The sequence below is a fragment of the Narcine bancroftii genome, chromosome 5, assembly GCF_036971445.1.
Source record: "Narcine bancroftii isolate sNarBan1 chromosome 5, sNarBan1.hap1, whole genome shotgun sequence".
Classification (NCBI taxonomy): Eukaryota; Metazoa; Chordata; class Chondrichthyes; order Torpediniformes; family Narcinidae; genus Narcine; species Narcine bancroftii.
In genome coordinates, this window is record NC_091473.1 from 13722302 (window position 1) to 13747520 (window position 25219).

Consider the following 25219-nt stretch of genomic DNA (forward strand, 5'->3'; position numbering starts at 1 on the left):
TGATGAAAAGGGAAGACTGCTGATGAAATGAAACATCATAAAATGTGATGTTTTATAATTTGGTGGGAAAAACAAGAAAGGCATATAAACTGAAGGACCATATTATACGAGGGTCACAGCTACAGAATCATCTGCAAATGTATGTGGATGGTTAATTAGAAGTAGCAGGGCAGGTTGAGAAAGTAGTTCAAAAACAATATGGATGCTAGGTTTCATAAATAGAGAACAAGTGCCAAGAAAGTGCTGGCCATCAGTGGCTGGGGGATTGAGTTCAAGAGCTGTGAGAGGTAATGTTGCAGCTCTATAAAACTCTGGTTAGACCATGATGGAGTAATATGTTCAGTTCTGGTTCTCTCATTACAGGAAGGATGTAGATGTTTCAGAGTGAGTGCAGAGGAGATTTAGGAGAATGTTGTCAAGATTGGAGAACATGTCACATGAAACAAGATTGACAAAGCTAAGGGTTTTCACTTTGGAGCAATGAATGATGAAAGGTGACAATAGGAGTATATAAGGTTATGAGGGGAATAGATAGGATGGACAGCCAGCACTTTTTCCCTGGAGTGATAATGGCAAATATAAAGAAAACCTGTTTAAGATGAATGGAAGTAAGTTTAGAGAAGATGTCAAAGACAAGGTTTTTATTTAAAGAGTGGTGGGTACCTGCAAACCAACTTGTTTGTACCATTCTGTTAATTTATCTAGCGCTATCCTCAGTTTCCCCCCTTTCCATAAGAATTTCCTTATTATTCTCTTTAGTTCATTGAAGAATTTCTCTGTTAAGGGAATTGGTAACGATTGAAATAGGTATTGTATCCTTGGGAAGATATTCATTTTAATGCAATTTACCCTCCCTATCAGTGTTAGTGGCAATTCTTTCCAATGTTCTATGTCATCCTGCAATTTCTTCATTAATGGCTGATTATTTAATTTGTATAGGTGGCCTAAATTATTATCTGTACCGGATTGCTTATGTTTGCCATTTAAATGGTGATTCTTTTTTAAACTCAGTGTAATCCACATTATTCATTGGCATCGCTTCACTTTTATTTGCGTTGATCTTGCACCCCGATATTTCTCCATATTCCTTCAATTTCTTATGTAGTTCTTTTATTGATATTTCTGGTTCTGTTAAGTATACTATGATGTCATCTGCAAATAAACTGATTTTATATTCCTTCTCCTTTATTTTTATCCCTTTTATTTTATCTTCTGTTCTTATCAGTTCTGCCAATGGTTCTATTGCTAAAGCGAACAGTGAGGGAGATAGTGGACATCCCTGCCTAGTTGACCTACTTAATTTAAATTGGTTCGATATATATATATTCATTTACTGTCACCTTCGCCAATGGTCCCTTATATAATGCTTTAATCCAATTAATATATTTTTCTGGTAGGTTTAACCTCTGTAATACTTTGAATAAATAATTCCATTCTACCCTGTCAAAGGCTTTCTCTGCGTCTAAAGCAACAGCCACTGTTAGTATATTATTTCCTTGTTAATAAACTTACAGACATTGTCCAGTGTTTGTCTTTTCTTAATAAATCCAGTTTGATCTAGTTTTACTATTTTTGGTACACAGTCGGCCAATCTGTTTGCTAATAGATTAGTTATTATCTTATAATCTGAATTAAGAAGAGATATTGGTTTATATGATACAGGTGTTAGTGGATCTTTCCCTGTCTTTGGTATTACTGTAATTATTGCTGTTTTACATGAATCTGGCAAGTTTTGTGTTTCTTCACAATTAAGGTAGCTATCAGATTTTTATCAAACAAGGGAAAAACCAGATTAGACCAAGATAGAGCTAGATAAAAAAGAGAAGTTACCAGAACATATACTTTATAAGTGGGATGAAAAACTGATGCAATATAGTCCACCAGTACTGCACCATTTACTCAACATATGGAAGAAGATTCACGTAGAAAGGAAAAAAACAAATTACCAATTACTAAAGTTATTATTGACAAAAAATCAACTAATCCCTTTCACAATAGATAACTTTTCCTTTAGAGAATGGGAGAGAAAAGGAATTAAAAGAATAGAAAATTGTTTTTTGGGGAATAATTTATTATCACTTGAACAAATGAAGTACAAATATGGAATAACTCATGTTACAATGTTTGCATACCACCAAATGAAAACCTACTTAAAGGACAAATTGGGAAGCAGCTTTGAATATGTGATTACGGAAACAACGATAATAAAAAGATTTATAAGAAGCATGTACATCAAGCTGCAAGAGAAAGAAAATGATGAAATAAGCTTTAAACCCAAACAAAAGTGGTAAAAAGATTTAAACAAAGATAAAAATGAAATATGGGAAAAATTATGCTCTGGAACTATGAAAAATATAATAAATACGAGGTTACGCATGATTCAATATAATTAGTTACACAGGCTATATATTACGCCTCAAAAGTTAAATAAATGGGATCCATCATTATCAGATAGATGTTTTCACTGTAAGAAGGGAACGGGAACAACAGTACATCCAATCTGGGCATGTGAGAAAGTGAAAAAGTTTTGGGAAGATCTAAATCAGGTATTAAATAAAATCACAAAAAGCAACATACCAAAAAATCCAGAGATCTTTCTCCTAAGTAATATAAGAAGTAAAGAATGAGGCCTCAAACTGGATGAAGCACAAAATAGATTTATTATGATAGCCTTAGCTGTAGCAAAAAAAATGTATAATGTCAACTTGAAAATCAGAAGAGAGCCTGAGAGTACAGCAATGGTACATGGAAATGAATAAATGTATTCCATTGGAAAAAATAACATATAATTTAAAAAATAAAGTCATGTTATTTGAACACATTTGGGAACCGTACATGGAACACAACAGTGAGGGCCTATCGCAGACCTCCACCCCCTAAAATGATAGAATGAGAAGAAGACAAAATGACCTGATCCAGTGTGTAAAAGTAGATGACACAATTTTCTTGTTTATTTTCATAGTGTGATGACATTGTTTAATGGGTTTATTGTATTGTATATGTTGAACGTTTAATGGGTTTGGTGGGGGGGAAAGAGAAGGAGGGAGGGAAGGGAGAGGGTAAAAAAGGGGAGAAAATGCCACTGTGTATATTCAAGAGAGAAATGTTTGTGTGTATTTTGATTAATATGGTTCATAGTGTGAAAAATATTTTTTTTTAAATTAAAAAAGAGTGGTGGGTACCTGGAATGCATTGCTGTATGAAATGGTGATGGGTGATACAAAAGAGACATTCAAAAGTCTCTTGGGTAGGCACATGGATGCAAGAAAAATAGAGGGTTATGGGTGTGAGGTAGAGAAGGATTAGATTGCTGTCGAGTAGATTTACTTAGTTTGGTAAAACATCATGTGCTGTGCTATAATGTTCTACATTCTATGTTCTAAAAGAGTTCCTAATAATCAAACCTTCTCAATTAGTTTTAATTAATCAAACTAATTTAAGCTTAAAATGAAAAGCCTTCAATCTAATATTTTCTAGCACCAGCTGCATTCAATTTCGGGATCTAAAAATTAAAGCTATGAAACAGCTTATTGATCTCTCTCTCTCCTTTCATTTACAATTTTCAGATTTTTAAAATCTATTTATAATTCTCTAATTATATCTCTCATACAAGTATTAATGTCCTGATTCCTTATGATCTTAGTATCATCTTGCACCTCTGTTTTAATGCCAGACTTTGTCATTGAAAATCATTTGCTGTTCCAGCCACATAAGCTGCAATTCCCAAATTTGTCCAGTTCTTTTACATCAGAATTAATCAGGTTTATTGTCATGAACATGTGTTATGAAATTTATTGTTTTGTGGCAGCAGTATTGAGGAGAATAAGGTACAAAATTATTATAAACTACAATTCTGTAAATACCAGATTTTAAAAAACTAGAGCAAAAAAGAGAAAAAGTGAAGTAGGTTCATTGTCTGTTCAGAATGATGGTGGAGGGAAAGAAGCTGTTGTTCATAATATTGCTTTTATCATCAGGCTCCTGTACCTCCTCCCTGATGGCAGCAGTGTGAAAATGGGTGCTGAAGGCCCTTGAAGATAGAAGCTGTGTTAATTCAAGATTTCTCTTGCTTGTTACTTTGATTTGATTGCTTAGGCACCTGATATCATATTCAGGCTGCATGCAAAATTATTTTACATTCTAGGAATAAATAACTTATGTTATTTGCATTATGTTTTGAACCTGAATTGAAAAATAATGTCTGCTGACCATTTTAGTGCAATTTATCTTTTTTATTCTAGATTCTGTTATATGGCACATATGCTTTATGGATATTGAATTAACATTTAAATTTGAAAAAAGATGCAAGCGTAGCACTTACCTTCATTTAGGATGTCCAAATTGACACACATGATTGGACTGAAAGCATGCAGTGCAATAGGATTATGGAATATGTAGATGTAATCATACTTGGTTCATATTGAAAAAGGGAAGACAAGTATCAAAAGTGAATGAAATGTGACTAATGTAACTGCCCTACTGGGGCCAATTGTCAATTAAGAAACAAATCAGTGAAAGTAATTGAATTTAAACTGATGTCGCTTAGCCTCTTTAAACAAGGATGACACATTGTTGGTGCTTGCAGAACCAGTCGGTCCATGAAAAAAATGTTTCAGTGCAAAAATATCAGCAAAAACATTAACTAAAAAGAATGCATGAAGTCAAAAGTCATGAGAAAGATAGTATAACCAGAGAAGATGATGCAAAGACTTGTGAAGGGACAGGTAGTGAGGGGGAAATAAAGAGGCGGAAGAAAGTCTTAGATTAGGAGAAAATGCAAAGAAGTGGCAATGCACAGAGTTGGAAGTGTATGGTCGTGTACTTAGGTAGAATATTGTAAGAAAATTCAAAATTTCAGAAGGGTAAAGGACTTGGGAGACCTCATGCACGATACCCTGAGCGTTTACCTCCAGATTAAGTTGGTGGTGAAAAAGGGGAATGCAGGTTGGCATTCATATCTAGAGAAATAAGATACAAGAGCAGGGATATTGAAGACACAAGTGCCTTTATAAGACACCAATGAGGCCTTACTTGGAGTATAGGATACAGTTTTGGGCTCCTTATTTAAGAAATTTTGCTGGCATTAGGAAGGGTTCAGAGAAGATTTACAAGAATGATTCCTGAAATGAAGGGATTTGCATATGAGAAATGTTTGATGGCTCTTGGACTGTATTCCTTGGAGTTCGGAAGAATGAGGGGGGCCTCATAGAAGCATTTCAAATGTTGAAAGGCTTGGCCAGAGTAGATGTGGCAAAGTTGCTTCCCATGGTAAAGAAGCCTAGGACAAGAGGGCACAAATTCAGGACTGAATATTTCAGATTTCAGCTTAATTGTCAGAGTTCATACATGACATGACATACAACCCTGAAATTCTTTTTCCTGCAGGTGAGGCAGAATTACCACTTATTATTGGTAGTGCAAGAACTGTACACAGCATATATATGTAAATAAAGAACTTTAAACAGGTAACAAATGTAAACAAACTGACCATGCAATACAGAGAGAATTTAAAAATTCTTTTAAGTCCACAAGTAAGAGTCCTTAATTTATTGAATTTGTTGTAGAGGAGTCTGATGGGGGAGGGGCAGCAGCTGTTCCTGAACTAGTGGTGAAAGTCTTGTGGCACCTATACCTCTTTTCTGATGACAGCAGTGAGAACAGAGTGTGTGCTGGATGGTATGGATCCTTATGACAACTGCTGCTCTCTGGTGTCAGCATTCCCTGTCGATGTTCTCAACAGTGGGGAGGATTGGGGGCATGGCCTTGCGAAGGACTTCGAGAGACGTGTTTTGATTGAGCTCTCCAAGAAGAGTATCAAGAAATCAGTTAAAATTTTAAAATTAAGAAATTTTTCACAAAAAATTGACAAAATAAGTACTAAGAAACCAAGGCAGCCAAGAACAAAAATTTGGATGTTTCTATTCAACCAGGAAAATTGAGTAAAAGCCCAAAGGGGAGCAGACTGGCGGACCCTGGCAAAACTGGGGAAAACTAAATATCATCCTGGAAATAATGGAAAACTTGAGCAATCAATTTGTTGGTGTTGAAAATGTAATGACTGAAATTAAAGAAATTGTTGAAGACTTAATGGAAAGAATAAATCAAGCAGAAGTAGACTTGGTAAAAACACAAGATAAGCTAAAAGCTTTGGAAAAGGATGCGAAGAAATGGGAGTCGGACAGACAAGGTCTGCTGGACAAGATAGACCACATCGACAATTTTAGCAGACAAAACATGCTCAAATTATTATAGGAACATAGGAAGTAGGAACAGGAGTAGGCCAAAAATGGCCCATCGAGCCTGCTCCGCCATTCAATACGATCATGGCTGATCTAATTTATGACCTAACTCCACCTACCTGCCTTCTCCCCATATCCCCTAATTCCTCTATCATGTAAAAATTTATCTAACCGAATTTTAAATATGTTTAATGAGGCAGCCTCAACCACTTCCCTGGTTAGAGAATTCCAAACATTCACTACTCTCTGGGAAAAACTATTTTTCCTCATCTCTGTCCTAAATCTACTCCCCCGAATCTTGAGACTGTGTCCTCTCGTTTTAGTTTCCCCGGCCAGCTCAAAAAACCTTCCTACATCTATCCTATCCATACCCTTCATAATCCTATATGTTTCTATAAGATCTCCTCTCATTCTTCTGAACTCGAGCGAATACAATCCTAGACCATTTAATCTTTCATCATAAGTCAACCCCTACATCCCAGGGATCTACCTAGTAAACCTCCTCTGGACTGTCTCCAAAGCTAGTATATCCTTCCTCAAATATGGAGACCAGAACTGGACACAGTACTCCAGGTGCGGTCTCACCAGTACCTTATACAGTTGCAACATTACCTCCCTAATCCTGAATTCAATTCCTCTAGCGATGAAGGCCAACATTCCATTTGCCTTCTTAATAACCTGCTGCACCTGCAACCTAACTTTTTGCGATTCATGCACAAGCACTCCCAAGTCCCTCTGCACTACAGTATACTGTAGTTTTTCACCCTTTAAATAATATTCAGCTCTTTTATATTTCTTGCCAAAGTGGATAACCTCACATTGTACGCCATCTGCCAGACCTTTGCCCACTCATCCAGCTTAACTATATCCCTCTGCAGACTCTCCACATCCTCATTACAATTTGCTCTTCCACTCAATTTGGTGTCATCTGCAAACTTGGCTACACCACATTTTGTCCCCACTTCCAAGTCATCAATGTAAATGATGAACAGTTGTGGGCCTAACACTGACCCCTGCGGCACCCCACTTACCACTCTCTGCCAACCTGAAAAACTCCCATTTATCCCGACTCTCTCCCTCCTGTCAGACAACCAGTTTTCAATCCAGGCCAATATACTTCCCTGGACTCCACTTTCCTGTCACTTACTGATAAGTCTCTTGTGCGGCACCTTTTCAAACGCTTTCTTGAAATCCAAATATACAACATCAACCTGTTCCCCTCTATCCACCGCACCCATTATAATCCTCAAAGAATCCTAATAAGTTTGTCAAACAAGATCTTCCTTTTCTAAAACCATGCTGCGTCTGCCTGATAGAACCCTTACGTTCCAAAAGTTTCACTATTTCATCTTTAATGACGGCTTCAAGCATTTTTCCAACTACAGACGTCAAGCTAATTGGCCGATCATTTCCAGTCTTCTGCCTACATCCCTTCTTAAAAAGTGGCATGACATTTGCTGTCTTCCAGTCTGCTGGGACCTGCCCAGAATCCAAAGAATTTTGGTATATGCCCACCAATGCATCAACTATAACTTCTGCCATTTCCTTCAGAACACTTGGATGCATATCATCAGGACCAGGTGATTTGTCTAGCTTTAGTCCCATTAGTTTCTCCATCACTACTTCCTTTGTAACAACTATTTTATCAAGGCCCTCCCCAACATTCGCATCCTTAACTCTGCACTTGGGCATGCTGGATATGTCTTCCACAGTGAAGACTGACACAAAATATTTGTTAAATGCTTCAGCCATTTCCTCATTTTTTGCTACCAGTTTTCCTTTCTCATCCTCCAAGGGTCCTATGTTAACTCTGGCCACCCTCTTCCATTTTATATATTTATAAAAATCAGAATGAAAGAAGAAATCAAGGGAAGAGATCCACTGAACTTCTTTGAAACATGGATCCCATGAGTGTTATGAGAAGACAAATTCAGAGAAGCATATTAAAAGGGATGACTGGACCCTCGGACCCAAGAGATATAATTATATAATTATAAATACAATAATTAAAAGAACAATTATAGATATTTAATTCTAGTTATTTAAACTACTCTGGCCTTGATGCAAATCCACAAGCTAACACCACCAATCACACTTCTCCCACCCTCTATCACACATCAATGGCTCTGTCATGGAGAAAGTTCCTTGGTGTACATACAAAGGGAAACATTCTTGGACCCACACCACCAAATCATTAGTCAAGAAGGCACAGCAGCATCTGTAAGAAGTGATCCTAACAAATGAAGTGTGACCCGCTGGAGGTGGAACATGGAACAAGAGCGGTATAGCAGAGACAGAGTTTTTAATTTGGAAAAAAGCTGCAGCTTAAAAAAAATGGAAAAATAAACAAGAAAAAAATAGTAAAAGCTGGAGAGATAATACAAGCCATATGGGGAAGGAAACTTTGGGCATATGCCTGGCATATTGACCCTGACCTTGCTTAGTAATCAAAGTTAATAATGATTGGCAGCTCTCACCAAGTCTGTGCAGTATATTTTTTTAAAGACTGAAATCAAATTTTTCTCCAGGAGTTACAGAATTTAACCCAGCTAAGTTATTTGGATAAACGGCATATTAAACTAGAAAATGCTAATCAATTATGATCAATAGTGAAATAAAAATTCAATGCAGTATTTAAAGGTCACCAATGGCTAAAATTTAAATAGCAACAGACCAGCACCAACGTGAAACTTATTAAGCATTTCAGATTAATGATATGATTCTTTTTTTTTCTTTGGCTTGGCTTCGCGGATGAAGATTTATGGAGGGGGTAAAAGTCCACGTCAGCTACAGGCTCGTTTGTGGCTGACAAGTCCGATGCGGGACAGGCAGACACGGTTGCAGCGGCTGCAGGGGAAAATTGGTTGGTTGGGGTTGGGTGTTGGGTTTTTCCTCCTTTGCCTTTTGTCAGTGAGGTGGGCTCTGCGGTCTTCTTCAAAGGAGGTTGCTGCCTGACAAACTGTGAGGCGCCAAGATGCACGGTTTGAGGTGTTATCAGCCCACTGGCGGTGGTCAATGTGGCAGGCACCAAGAGATTTCTTTAGGCAGTCCTTGTACCTTTTCTTTGGTGCACCTCTGTCACGGTGGCCAGTGGAGAGCTCGCCATATAACACGATCTTGGGAAGGCGATGGTCCTACATTCTGGAGACGTGACCCACCCAGCGCAGCTGGATCTTCAGCAGCGTGGACTCGATGCTGTCGACCTCTGCCATCTCGAGTACTTCGACGTTAGGGATGAAAGCGCTCCAATGGATGTTGAGGATGGAGCGGAGACAACGCTGGTGGAAGCGTTCTAGGAGCCGTAGGTGATGCCGGTAGACGACCCATGATTCGGAGCCGAACAGGAGTGTGGGTATGACAACGGCTCTGTATACGCTTATCTTTGTGAGGTTTTTCAGTTGGTTGTTTTTCCAGACTCTTTTGTGTAGTCTTCCAAAGGCGCTATTTGCCTTGGCGAGTCTGTTGTCTATCTCATTGTCAATCCTTGCATCTGATGAAATGGTGCAGCCGAGATAGGTAAACTGGTTGACCGTTTTGAGTTTTGTGTGCCCGATGGAGATGTGGGGGGGCTGGTAGTCATGGTGGGGAGCTGGCTGATGGAGGACCTCAGTTTTCTTCAGGCTGACTTCCAGGCCAAACATTTTGGCAGTTTCCGCAAAGTAGGACGTCAAGGGCTGAAGAGCTGGCTCTGAATGGGCAACTAAAGCGGCATCGTCTGCAAAGGTCACCAATGGCTAAAATTTAAATAGCAACAGACCAGCACCAACGTGAAACTTATTAAGCATTTCAGATTAATGATATGATATTTAGTATTAAAATGGTAGTGCACTTCATTGCGTGGGAAAATACAAACGTGAATTTATTTTTAAAAAAAACGAATGTGAACAGATTGCAATAGGGAAATCTAAAAAATTCTGTCACGTTCACTACACTTTCTTGCTCACTTCATCACTTTGGACAGAAAGATTTTTTTCTCTGCTATCCCTTCAGGACAGACTTAACCCTTTGTTCTGCTAATCTATATGTACATAGCAGTGGTTACAGCATTTTCAAAACAGCACTGACCAATGTTAAATGTTCTGCTTGAAACTCTTCAAAGATAAAAACATGTTATGGACCAAAACAAGCCAGTAATCAGCAGATCTTTAAATACATGCAAAAATGTTTTTTTAGGTATTATAAAGTGAATTGATTAATCAAGTGCTGATATTTTTTCATCACTTCTGAAACTTTCATACAGTATTTCAACATGTTAGAAGGGAAACATCATTTCCTGATTATCAGTTTTTACCTTGTGCAATTGTTTATTTTTCCCTTTTAAATAGTAAATATTTATTGCTCCCAGAAGATTAACTACTTTGGAACTCTTTTTCAAAAACAATGCAACAATCTTGCATCCTTTGTTAAAGAAGTGAAAAGTTTCAGGTTAATCAATTGTTTGGTCTTTTCAGGAGGAAAATTAGTCCTTTATATTAATCGTTTCAACCTATACTGCCCCAAATAGGGACATTAAGAAGAGGTAGACATAGAGCCATACGTGTGGCAAAACAGTGCTTTAAAATGCCTGCTGCAGTGTAGATTTTTAGTGCTACTTTTTCTTAAACTCAGATTATTCACTTTTAAGCCACCTTTGCTTTTATTAAATACTCCAATTCTCTTTAAGATGAAGACCTTAAACTCAATCGTAAATTAACCTCGTGGTAATTCAATCAATAAATAATTAAACATAGAATTAACAAGAAATGCCTATTTCCAATTCATTGAAATGCACATCTCAGCAACAGACAAGCTACAAAGGTAAACAAGAGAAACAGCATATTTCTAGACAAATGGGGTAGTGAGAAAAATAAAGATTAAAAAAATCTAAACATTAATTCGACTTTGACTTACAGACACAAAGTGAAAATTATTTAAGGTTATTGTTAAAATACAGTAGAGATTCAGTCCAACTATGGAATAATTAGCTGAAGTAGAAAAAAGGTAGGATGTGAACATGAACATATACAGAGCCTTACATTTTTTTTCCAGAATTTAGATTTTTCACTTCATTCAGAGTGTATTCTTTTGCCTGTTAACAACAGGGAACCCTGAGGTGAAGGTCCCTGGGGGTGGATGTGGAGGAAATAATCTAACTGCTTTACAGTTAGTCAACAGACTAGATTTGCCAGACATGTAGCATGTGCACTTACAATAGAGGGAAGTCACTACTACTGCGAATCAACAATGGGAATAGAGGGGTTGCACCCCACATCCCCATATTCAGTTATAGATTATGCTGGCAAAGATGTGTACAGTACCTGATATTTTTGTGACTTGATTATGTGCATAATGATACTCACAGTGGCAAGGAAGGAATGATAAATATAACTGAAAAAATATCTCACTGCAGACATGGTGGCATCCATAGTTAAGCGAAGCAGACGGAAAGAAAAAAGAACAAAGAAATGCTTCATGCCAATAACACAATGTCGGTAAAGAGACACCATGCCAGCAGGGATATACGTACCTCTTGCCATGAACACACTTTTTGTGTTTATAATTAGCCATCTTTCTTGTTTATAATCAGATTTCACTGAATTATTGTGAGTTCGCGGCTGTAAATATTGGTTGATGATAGTACATGTTTTCTTCTTTCTTCTTTGGCTTGGCTTCGCGGATGAAGATTTATGGAGGGGGTAAAAAGTCCACATCAGCTGCAGGCTCGTTTGTGGCTGACAAGTCCGATGCGGGACAGGCAGACACGATTGCAGCGGTTGCAGGGGAAAATTGGTTGGTTGGGGTTGGGTGTTGGGTTTTTCCTCCTTTGCCTTTTGTCAGTGAGGTGGGCTCTGCGGTCTTCTTCAAAGGAGGTTGCTGCCTGCCAAACTGTGAGGCGCCAAGATGCACGGTTTGAGGCGTTATCAGCCCACTGGCGGTGGTCAATGTGGCAGGCACCAAGAGATTTCTTTAGGCAGTCCTTGTACCTTTTCTTTGGTGCACCTCTGTCACGGTGGCCAGTGGAGAGCTCGCCATATAACACGATCTTGGGAAGGCGATGGTCCTCCATTCTGGAGACGTGACCCATCCAGCGCAGCTGGATCTTCAGCAGCGTGGACTCGATGATGTCGACCTCTGCCATCTCGAGTACTTCGACGTTAGGGATGTAAGCGCTCCAATGGATGTTGAGGATGGAGCGGAGACAACGCTGGTGGAAGCGTTCTAGGAGCCGTAGGTGGTGCCGGTAGAGGACCCATGATTCGGAGCCGAACAGGAGTGTGGGTATGACAACGGCTCTGTATACGCTTATCTTTGTGAGGTTTTTCAGTTGGTTGTTTTTCCAGACTCTTTTGTGTAGTCTTCCAAAGGCGCTATTTGCCTTGGCGAGTCTGTTGTCTATCTCATTGTCGATCCTTGCATCTGATGAAATGGTGCAGCCGAGATAGGTAAACTGGTTGACCGTTTTGAGTTTTGTGTGCCCGATGGAGATGTGGGGGGGCTGGTAATCATGGTGGGGAGCTGGCTGATGGAGGACCTCAGTTTTCTTCAGGCTGACTTCCAGGCCAAACATTTTGGCAGTTGATAAAAGGCTAATCCAACCAACAATACTGTTCTAACTGTTAAGATAATACTGCTTTGACTATTGGTTAAGATTTTGTTTTATTACCTTGACTATTAGTTTAAAATTTGTTAAGGGGATTAATTCCCTGCTATGGACTGCCTGAGGCACCCAGTTCAGATAATGGTCCTTGCATCCGAGGTAAATGAAGAATTATACAAGGAATGGGGATTGTACAGTGTTTTCACTACTCCCATCAAAACTAGATGGTCGCAATAGTGAAATGTGCAAACAGAACATTAAAAATTAAGCTGAAACAATTGACTGAGGAAACAGGGCAAAAATTGGCAAACAAGTGCGACCCCTAGCATTGTTTAAAATTTGGATGACACCGCAGGCTAAGTCAGGGCTATCTGCTGCAGAGATGGTCCAAGGACAGCCAATACAGACACCTTGGGGAGCAAAAGCCCCCACTGCCAGTAGGGATGGATTCATTATCATTAGGCGATGACATTTGCAAATATTTGGGTAATCTGACTAGGACTTTTTCAAGTAGTGTTTTCATAGGTATATCAAGCCCACCTAAAGGAGGGCGATCCAACAGAATTGAGGGGTGAATATCCTAACGTCAACCCTGAGAATTATGTCCTCGGAAGAAATTGGGAACCGGTAGAAAAGGTTATTCCAGGTGCTGCTAATAACATTGACCACAGTAAATGCTTGAAGGTAAGCTCACTGGGTACAGCGCACCAGCTGAAGGAAACGGCCCACCTAAGACGAAGATTTTTTTATTATAACAGACTGAGAAACAAACTTTTATTGGAGAAAAGCTATTTCACTTGGTTGTATATGGACAGTCAGATGATAATAAATTTAATCTACTACTCATTCACATGACCTGAAAAGAAGCTAAGTGGACAACTGAAAATTGCTGAATGTCTTAAAACCTCAGTAATTGACATAAGATGCTAAGCAACTGGGTTGAGCAGAGGTCAGGAGATGACTAGATGAAACACAAAAGTCTGCAAATGCTGTGATTGTAGTAAAAACACACTGAAATGCTGGAGCAACTCAGCTGGTCTTTCAGCATCCATAAAAGGCAAAGGTATATTGCATGAGCCCTTCTTCAGGGAATAAGCAGAATGACCCAAAAGCAGGAAATCTCAGAACTTAGGCAATGCTGGCTGGGGAGGAATCCAGGAGAACAAAAGGTATTAATTGGATATGATAAGGGGAGAGGTGAGAATTTATCATGTCTGTGCGAAAGGAGACAGGGAAAGAGACACAGCTGAGGGAAGGCAATGGGGGAAGAAGTGGGGGGGGGGGGGCTTTAACAAAAGGCAGAGAAGTTGATATTAATGCAATCGGTTGGAGGGTGCCCAGTCAGAAGATGAGGTGTTGTTCCTCCAATTTGCGGGTGGTCTCAGTCTGGCAATACATGGACAAACATGTCAGCAAGGGAATGGGATGGGAAATTGAAATGGGAGATCCATGCTATTGTGGTGGACAGAGCCAAAGTGTTCAGCAAAGCAATCTCCCAGTCTGCACCCAGTCTCTTCGATGTAGAGGAGACTGCAACGGGAGCACCGGATGCAGTAGATGACCCTGCAGAATCACAAGTGAAACGTTGCTTCACTTGGAAGGATGTTTGGGGCCCCAAATGGAAGTAAGGTTTGAGATGTGGGTGCAAGTGGAGGATCTCCTGTGGTCAGAGGAGTAGGTACTTAGGGGACGATGATGGGGGGGGGGGGGGGAGAGGAGTGGACAAAGGGGTGATAGAGTGAGCAGTCCCTGCAGAAGGCGGAGAGGTCCAGTGGTAGGATCATGTTTTAGGTGGCGGAAGAGGATGTGTTGGATACAGAGAATGGTGGGGTGGTGAGGACAAAAAGAATCCTGTCCTTGCATGTGGGAGCTGAGAGGGTCAGAGCAGATGTGTTGGCAAAAGAGGATGTGCGGGTGAGCACCGAGTTGATGGTAGATGGAAAGCCATATTATTTGAAGAAGGAGGGCATCTCTGATGATCTGGCCTGGAAGTCCTCATCCTGGGTACAGATGCGATGGAGAGAATAGAATGGAATCCTTACCAGGAACAGGGTGGGAAGAAGTGTAATTGAGGTAGCTGAGGGAGTTGCTGGATTTGTAGATGTTTGTTGAGTGTTTGCCTCCCGAAATGGAGACAAAGAGGTTTCACCACTGACTCAACATGCAAGTTTACCTTCAGGCTATCCTGTACAATCTTCTTCCCTTTTAAAATTTAGTCCGCCCATTTATTTTTTTCTACTAAAGTGCATGACCACACACTTTCAAACACTGTATTTCATTTGTCACTTCTGCCCATTCTCCTAATCTAAATTCTTCTATAGGTCTGTGTTTCCTCAACACTAGCTGTTCTTCAACCATATCATCTGCAAATTGGCATAACTGGCATAATTGGGAGTTCGCAGTGGCATAGTGGTTACAGCACCAGAATTGGGACCACAGTTCAAATCCTGCACTGTCTGTAAGGAGTTTGTACGTTCTCCCCATGTCTGCATCGGTTTTCCCTGGGAGCTCTGGTTTCCTCCCACTGTTCAAAAATGTAAAATGGGCAGCAGGACTTGTGGCCGAAATGGCCTGTTACTGAGCTGTATGACTAAAAATTTAAAACTTGGGCACAAAACCATTAATTCAAATATCCAAATCATTAATATACAACATAAAAAGAAGCAGCTCCAACACCAACCCCTGTGGAACATCACTGGCAACTGACAGCCAACCAGAATGATTCCTCTAATCGGACTCTGCTTCCTGCCAATCAGCCGATGCTCTACCCACACTAGTATGCTTCCTGTTACAGCATGGGCTCTTATCTTATTAAGTGGTCTCATGTATAGTACCTTATCAAAGGCCTTCTGAAAATCCAAAGATACAACATCCGCTGGATCTTCTTTATCTCGCATGACTGTCACTCCTTCAAAAGAATTCCAATAGGTTAGTCAAACAAGATTTTCCCTGCTGCTTTTGGCTTATCTTGTCACGTGCATCCATGCACTCCATAACCTCACCCTTGACAATCGACTCCAACATCTCCCCAACCACTGACATCAGACTAACCAGTCTATAATCTTCTTTCTGTTGGCTATCCCCCCCTCCCTTCTTGAAAAGTTGGGTAACATTTGAAATTTTCCATCCTCCAGGACCATAACAGAATTTATTGAGTCCTGAAAGATCATTACCTATGCTTCCATAGCTACTTCTTTCAGAATCCAAGGGTCCATCCATCTGGTCCAGGAGACATATCCACCCTTGGACCATTCAGCTTTCAGAGTATCTTCTCCTTTGAAATAGTAACTGCACTCTCTTCCCTTCTCTGATACTCTTAGAAATCTGCCACACTGCTAATGTCCTCCACAGTGAAGAATGATACATCATACTTACTTAGTTCCTCTGCCATCTCCTCATCTCCCATTATTATTTCTATCATTATTTTCTAATGGTCCTACATCTACTCTCACCATTTTTTAAATTCTTTCTATATTTGAACAAGGCTTTTGTATCCTTTTTGTTATTATTTGCCAGCCTACTTTCACATTTCATCTTTTAACTCCTTGTGAGTTTTTTTAGTTACACCTTCTGCAAGTTTTTTTTAAACTTCCCAATCCTATATCTTCCTACTATTTTGTTGCTTCCTCTTTTTTGATTTACATGGGCTTCAATTTCCCTTGACAGTCACAGTTGTGAAATGTTTCACAACATTGCCCTTCTGACACACCTTTTCTATTTGCTGTTGTAATTTGTTGCCCACATCCAACTACTGTTTGGAGATCTGTATATAATTGCCAACAGTGTCTTTTTGCCCTTGTCATTTCTTAACTCAACCCACAATTATTCTATATCCTCTGTTCTTATATCACCTCTTTCTAATGATTTTATGTTGTTCCTTACCAACAGAGCCATGCCACCCCCTCTGCTTACCTACCTATCCTTTTGATTCACTGTGTATCCTTGGACATTAAGCTCCAAATGACATCTATCTTTTTGCCACGACTCCATGATGACCACAACATCAAACCTGCCAATATGTAGCTATATTATAGGATCATCTACTTTATTTCTTATGCTGCATGTATTTAAATAAAAACCTTTAGCCCCTTAGAAGTAAAACATGAATGTCTGCAGACACCATGGTTGAGCAGATGCTGAATAATTAATATAGCCAATTATAAGAGTTTGATTGTATTCTTTTCATAGATTTAACTTGAAAATCAAAGCAGATACTGATGAGCACATGGCAATCAAGTTTGCTTAGTAGTTTTCTCTAAAATTAGATTTTAAAGACATAATGATAATCATAACAATAATATATTGTACATAGGCTGGGATCTTAACATAGCCAAATACTTCAGGACCAACTCTTAGAGTGATCTAAAATGTGCAACATACAGTTTCAAGAAATGGTTTCAAGGCAAAAATAAAAACAAAAATCTTGGAAAGCATTTTAGAGTTAAGAAGCCATATGCCATTCTGATTACTAACACTTTTAACTCTAAGGCAAGAAATTTTCTACCAGGAATCTGCAAAGATCACTATAAAAATGACAATGTACACCAAGGGAACAAACTGATCAGTGTCCAGATTTGCCTTCAAAATTCCTCCCATCATGATACGTGGCAGTACCATAGTGCTCAATGGAATATTTACAGAATAAAGCTTGGCATTTATTACTCACTGCAGGTTCAGGACCATATTTCACCACAATCTACAGCTTTCTGCTTGGGCATATTCCTCATCTCACAATTACTATCAGGTCAGGGAAGCAATAAGTAGTGGTTCAGGGCAGGCTTAACAGCACCAAGCATACCTCAAAACCTCATGAAATTGAAACACTGGGCTATATGCATAATATACAGAAGAAACAGCGCACAAAAAGAGCCAAGTGGACCATCTTCTAATACAAAAGATTAAAGTTCTATAGTCCTGTCTCACCTTGAATGATAGTTGACAATTAAATAGCTCTGAGGTGGATGCTGTTCCAGGAATATTACATCTTTATTGGTAGCAAACTAAGCATGAAGGTTTCAGAGAACAAGCTAAAACATTTGCAGTTCTCTTTGGATTGACTGTCAAGTGAATAATCACCTAAGCAACTTCTTGGAGGTCACTGCCATTAAAACAAACAATTTTCAGTCAATCCAATTCACCCTGTGGGATATCAACAAATGGCATTGCATTGATCAAAAGTTACAGGTCCAGGAAACATCCTGATCATAGTGTTGAAGATTGTACCCTAGTACGCAGCCAAACTGTTCCAAAAAGATAGTTACAACACTAACTATGTGATAATATGGAAAATTATCCAGGTCTATCATCTACAAAGAACAGACAAATTCAATCTCGACAATTACAGTGAATCTCCTCTCAAAAATGACAAAAATATAATTGTCAGTATTATCAAACAGCACTTACTCAACTAGATTTCACTGGGGCCACATGCTCCAGATCTCAAACTTTATTCCAAACTTTAGTCAAAGGAGCAGAATTACAAAGGTGATAATAAAAGTGAAATTGAGAATATTTAGTGAAGCCAATAGGTATAACAAATCATTTCAGTCTGTAGATATCAATTCAGGAATCTTCAGTTCAATCATCTTCAGTCATTTCATCTGTTACAAGCCCAGAGGATCCCAAAACCCAGCAGCAATAGATATTCACCAGGACAAATGGTTATATAAACAAAAGTTGCTTTTAATTATCTTTAAACATGAAAATAGAAACAAACTTTAACTTATATATTATTAACTTACTTAACCTAACCCCCTTCTAATTCTAAGCGGTTGTGTGTGTGTAATGTGTGGTAAGTTTAGAAAAGTTCTTTGGTTCACAGTCCAATCTCACTTCCCATTCTCCCAAGTTCACTGGTTGCAGGCAATTCTTATACTGTGTACAGAATTGAACATGCATAAAGTTCACCAGGCTTTGGCACTTAAAAGGTAAATAGTTACCACTCAGGAAGGTTCTTGTAGGTTTTGTAGAGAGAGATGTGTTGTTCCAGGACATCCACAACTGAGGTACTTCCTTCAGTCACCTCAGTGTCTTGCTGACAAAACTTGCCCCATCAGGGTTCTCCAGATGATAACCTCTTCCTTTCAGGCTATCACAGAGTTCCTTTCTATTTCTCTTATTCCAAGTGAAACATTAGACAGCCAGTCTTTTAACCATTTTCCACTCTGGAGCTTCTATTTCAGTTCCAGCAAGCTCTGCTGGTTGTCACAGCTTTCTCTCTCACACATACACACTCTCTGAAACTGAGACAGCTTGCTTGACTCTCCCCCTCCTTTCAAAAACACATGACCTTCTTCAGCAAACAATAGGAGTAAGCCTTCTAGTTCATCTGTTGCTTTTAGGTAAACAAGAGCCCATCAGTGACCTCTCTGAGCATTCTTGTGAAAAGCCATCATGTCTCTGCTGTTGCTTTAAAGACCATAGTCCATTCAATCCAATTAACACCTACTTGTGAAGTCTCCATAGGAATTCTTCAAAGTTTCTGTAAAGTCACTCTGGATATGAATTCTCCAGTATTTCAAATAAGATCTGTTTTAAAGTGATTGTATGTAACCTACTCTAACTTTTCCCATATATTCTGTCACTCATCAATGCCTTTTCTTCCATCACAAAGATAAAGTGGGATATTTACTGGTGGCTATATCATTCATTATTTTCTATTCCATTAATTTAATTCAAATAAGACAATTGTGTACAAGGCAGTGAACAAGGATTGGTCACTGCTGGAGGATGGATTGTTTTATGTTTGATGTAAAATGTATTGCTTGGATTAAACATGTGGGAGATTGAAAATACTAGCTATTAAAATTAAAATCAAATTTGAAACAAAGAGAAATTGGAAAAAGCAAATTTCATAGCTGGATACTTTTGTGTAATGGCATGGAAACTAAGCTTTGGAATCAAAGAACAGAAAGACAACTATGAATAAAATGAGTAAAACTGCACGAGTAAAATCACTTGCATTTCTGAAGCAATTACTTGTTGGATTTCTTTAACAAATGTATGCACAGATGTATGAGGGTATTGGTCTGCATCACATTTTTGAACATTGTTAGCATTTAATCATTCTTTTATTCAAATGTTAAAATAGTCCTTGCTGTCTTCCATCTTTACATCTGCAATCATGCAGCTAACACAATGTATGAAACCAAATGGAGAATGAGGTGAAATTCCTTTACCACTTTAGGTACCCACACATAATTAACAAAAATAACTCAAATTATGCAAGATTCACTGTACAACTGTGTGAACATATTCAAATATATTAGCAATTGTAGATAAAACAATACAGCATAGATTGTAGCTAATTATAACTCATTTAGTCAGAAGTAAATGCACTACTGTCACAAATAGCTAACACCCTACCAATGCTTACAAAAGAACTACTTATGCTAATTGCTTGAATGGCACATGAAATTTCAATTAAAATATGCAACCTAAAAATAATTCTGTTAAAGTTCGCAGCCTATATGCAATTGGGGAAAAATGCCAAGAGAAAAGAAATCTCAACCTAGACATCAATTATCTGAACCCTAATATTAAAACTATTTTCTTTGCTCTGAAAATTACCCTTCAAAAGCAAGTGTATAATTTACCACTATTTAAAGATTTAAAGTGAGACAAAAGAGAACCATTCCTATTTAAAAAAAGTCAGCTTTGGTTTTAGATTGGTTAACTCGCTCACACCCTGTATTGTCATGACCACTGAAGGGACATTTTTCACAAAGTAATTATGAACAATGACATGAACAGTCAACATTGTACAAAATGCTCATTACAACAGAATTTATTGAATTAACTTACTCATTTCCCCAGTCCAAGCGAACAGTGATGTGTCGCTTGACATCACGAATTTGGTCCTGGGTAAGATGACCAGATAGAAGCTGCCTCCGCAAGTCAATCAGTTCATTCATCACATGTCTCAGTTTGTAAAATAAATCCACCTTGTGTTTCTGTGGACGAAAAATTAGAAAACATGTCAACACATATGTTTTAATAATTTGCTAATTATCTGATTAATTTTATTACTGTATTTATCTCATGAAACAGACATTTGTTACTTTCAGATTACACTCATCCAAGTAATCAAGGGAGGGGAAGAATCCAACTAATTTCCACTCCAGAGGAAACAAAATAGAACCAAAAAAGATGGTCTCAGGTATGTTTGCATCAGTAATGAAGAGAAATGAGCAGTCTTAGGTTGCATCAGGTAGATACATACACAGGCTCAGACTGAAACATTGTAGGGAAGCTGAAATGAAATTGTTGGGCCTTGATGGACATTTTCAACTCATCACTGAGGACAGTAGAAGTTTCAAAAGACTGGAGAATGGCAAATGAGGTGCTATCATTTAAAAATGGCTGCAAGGATAATCCAGGTAACTACAGACCTTTTAACCTGACATCAGTAGAAGGGGATCTGCTGGAGAGGATTCTGAGATATCAAATCTGTCAACATTTGGATAACCATGTGGAAATTAGGGAGAGCTAGCATGAATTTGTGCATTGGAAATTGTATTTCATGAACTTGATAGAATTTTTTGAAAAGCTAACAAAGGGAAGATGAGGGAAAGGTAGTTGATGTTGCTTATATGGACTTAATGCATAGGTTGGTATGGAAGATGAGGGCATATGGGATAGGAAGCAAATTAGATTTTAAAGACTGGCACAGTGATAGGAATGAGAGAGTGGTGTGGAGCGCAGTTTTCAGACAGGAGAACTACGAACAATGAGTGCCTCAGATTCAGTATATGACCCTTGCTTTTTGTGCTATTGATGAATGATTTAGACAAGGATGTTTGTGACAAGGTAAGTTTGCTGATGACACGGAAATATGCGCTACAGTGAACAATTAAGATTATTTGGGTTGCAAAGGCATCTGGGCCAGATGGAGAATTGGGCTAAGGAACAGCAGATGAAGTGTAACTTGGGAGAAGTGCGAGGTGATGCATTTAAGTAAATTGAACCAGAGCAGGACTTACTCTGCTTACAGCAAGGTCCCTCATGGGTGTTGTGAAGCAAAGAGACTTAGGGGTACAGACTATAGTGATACAACCACTGGACTGTCTGTGACTGCTTGCGTCTATCCGCATTCCTGCCTGCCTACTGCAGGGGGCAACCCACTGTATCTGCAGGGAGGTAACTAGGAGACTGGCTCCACCTACTCCCTGCCAACCACTGGCCCCATCCATATAAAGGCTCACGCTGGTCCTTGGTAGGAGTGAAGCACCTGGAGCCAGAGTGGATACTGAGGCTTGTGCGCAAGTTTCAAGCTAATTAAAACCTCCAGTACAGCCTTCAGAGTTTGAGGTTGTTTGTTTGCACTGCAGTGCATTACATAGGTACAAAGCTCTTTAAAAATGGCAGCACAGAAAAAGAGTGTAGTGATACTTCTCCCAAACGGCAGGTATCAAGCAAGAATTTTGGAGCATTCTCATTATCAAGCATTAATCCACAATGATAACGACTGGCTTTATCTCTGCTAAGCAAATATTGCCTGGAACAGAAGGGAAGCCATGAGGAAAAAAGGGGGAAGGGACCTTCCTGAGCACAGTGCTTCAAAAGACTGGATGACAGTAACCACTACTTCAAGAGCAAAGGGGTCACAGAAGCCCAAACCTAATGTAGAGTCAGAGTTCTACAGAACAGAAACATCCCTTTGACCATCTGTCTGAGTTGGACCCACATCCCTCTCCTTTACTATCCATGTACCTGTCTAAATAGCTTTTTAACATTACAACTGTCCCCATTCTACCTCTGTCTCTAACAGCTTATTCCATACATCTATGGCATCTGTGTGAAGAAAGTACCCCTCAGTTCCCTTTTAAATCTTTCCCCTCTCACCTTAAAATCATGTCTTCTAGGAGAAAAAAGGTTGTCCCTATTTACTTTATCAATGTTCTTCATGACATTATAAACATTTAAGGTTCTCCCCTCCCTTAAGACTCCAATGTTCCAGGGAAAGAAGCCGTAGAACAGAGGGACTCAAAGGTATAAATGCATAATCCTTTGAAAATGACAACACAGGTAGATAGTGGTGAAGAATTACATTCATGCCCACCAGGCCCAACAACATTCTCAAAAATTTTTTCTGCATTTTTTCCAGCTTAATGATACATTTCCTGTAATTAAGTGACCAGAACTGTGCACACTGCTTCAAGTCCAGTCCCACCAATGTTTTGTATGGTGAAATGGTATCTTTGTTCCTGCATTCATGGCCTTGTCAATGAAGGCAAGTGTGCCAAACTCTCTATTCACCACTCTGTCAACCTGTGTTACCACTTGCTTGGAACCATACATCTATGCTCCCAACTCCCTGTTTAACTTCTGCTCTAGTTTAACCTTTCAAATGGCAACCATACATGGAACATAACAGAGAGAGCTTGCCTCGGACCTCCATCCCCTAAAATGATAAGAAGACAAAATAGTTTGATTTAGTGTGTAAAAGTAGATGACACATTTTTCTTGTTTGTTTTTCCCTTGTGTGAAGACATTGTTTTATGGTTTTATTGTATTGTATATGTTGAATATTTATTGGTTTTGGAGGGGGGTGGGAAGGAGGGAGGGAGGGAAGGGGGAAAATGCCACTGTGTATATTTAATGAGAAACGTTTGTAGATATTTTGGTTGATATGGTTCAGTGTGAGAAATTTTTTAAAAATTAAAAAACCTTTCAAATTGCAACATCTCACACTCAGAGTCAATTCCATCTGCCATTCCTTGGCTCATATTCCTAATTCATCTGGATCCTCTTGTAATCTCAGATAACATTCTTCACTCTCCATTTTAACAAAATTTAGTATCATCTACAAACTCATTAACCATGTTAACAATATTCTCATCCAAGTCATTCGTTGTTGTGGCTCTCTCTTCTGGTCGAGGATGATGGCCTTTTATGGGTTCTTGGTGGCTTGTAAGTCCAATCTTGGCTTTGAAAATCCTTCTGCATTCAGACCAGGTAGTTCCAGATGTCAGATCGGGCTTTGGTTGTGGCTGCCTCTCTTTTCATTTTCTTTTTTTCTTCTAATTCTGCACATCTATTGGCTTCAGACATTTCTGTTCCTTCTCAGATTATGGTTTGCCAGAGTTTCCTGTCCTTAGTATTGGTTTCCCAATTTTTGATGTCGATGTTATATTTCTTCATGTTGGCTCTCAAGGCATCTTTAAATCTTTTCTGTGGTCCGGCTTTTTTACGTTTGCCTTTAAGATGGGAGAAGAGAATTTGTTTCAGCAGACGTTCGTCTTTCATTCATACAACATGACTGCTCCATCTTAGCTGGTTCTTGATGACATAGGCTTCAATACTTGTTTTTGCTTCAATTAGCAATAAACTTAAGTTCTTCTAACTTCCCAACTGATATTTTTGTTCCGAACGCAGCATTGATGGAACTTTTCAAGTGCCTTTAGATGCCACCGATATGTTGTCCAGGTTTTTGATGTATACACATCTCTGAGTTTCAGCCCTCCATTGCCACATTCTGTATTCTATCATCCAGCCAATTATGTGTCCAGTCAGCCAGCTCAACTTTAATCACATGCGATATTAGTTTCCAAACCAGCTTACCATGATGGTCAATCTGTACCAAATATCCAAAATATACTGCACATATATCAAAAGCTCTCCTAAAACTGCGACCGAATTTCTGTAAAAGATCCTGCAGTTCCAGCTGTTCAGTAAAACATTATTACTTATTTCTCTGTTCTTTCTTTTTTGTCTCTTTTTGATACAAGCACTGGTTTTTTTTTCTTCCTTATTTTGATATGAATTTCAAATGATGTTCTACAAGATTTGTATGTTTTTTTAAAATTCCTTAGGGAAATCTCTTTTTTTTTATATAAAGTGTACTATGTTCTATTATTTTTAAAAACTATTTACATTTGTTATAACAGAAGAAGAGTTTATCTTTCTTATTTTTTTCACTTATGGGGTAACTAATGTTTCACTGTATTTTTAATTACTGAATTCATGGAAATCTTAACTTTTTTTGCTTTATGTAGACATAATAGCTTTCAGCTGTGTGAATTCTCTTATCTTTTAAGCATAATTTTTTTGGAAAATTTTATATAATTTTTTTTTACTAGGCATTAAAAATATACATAAATTGTCCTATTTAAAATAATAAAGATTAAACCCCTCTCCCCACCCTCCCCCAAATAATAATTCAGCCTCAAAGAATGAAAAAAAAGGAAAACATCTAAATATTATTAAAACAATGATTAAAAAATAATAGAACTATCACCAAATATATCTTAATTTTAAGGAGTCAAAAGATTTAGTTTGGGTGATTACAAGATATGGTTTCTAAATCTTTTGAAAAGTTTCATATTTATTCCATAAATTACATAGCATAGCTTTGATATTACTGCCATCAGCGAGTGGTGGAAATTTATTGCTTTGTCTGTGA

General features: G+C 38.6%; 1 protein-coding gene across 20 annotated transcripts in view; it reads right to left on the minus strand.

Moving 5' to 3' along the window:
• dock3 (dedicator of cytokinesis 3) overlaps positions 1-25219 on the minus strand; it is a 939092-nt gene that overhangs the window by 672257 nt on the left and 241616 nt on the right. For 18 of the 20 annotated variants that reach the window (XM_069936839.1, XM_069936837.1, XM_069936835.1 and 15 more), the window contains one exon: positions 20620-20768. In XM_069936839.1, coding sequence (XP_069792940.1) covers positions 20620-20768 — 149 coding nt within the window. Of the gene's footprint in view, positions 1-15650; positions 15725-20619; positions 20769-23157; positions 23220-25219 lie in introns of those variants that run through there. The other 2 variants (XM_069936842.1, XM_069936844.1) reach the window with 2 other exon arrangements.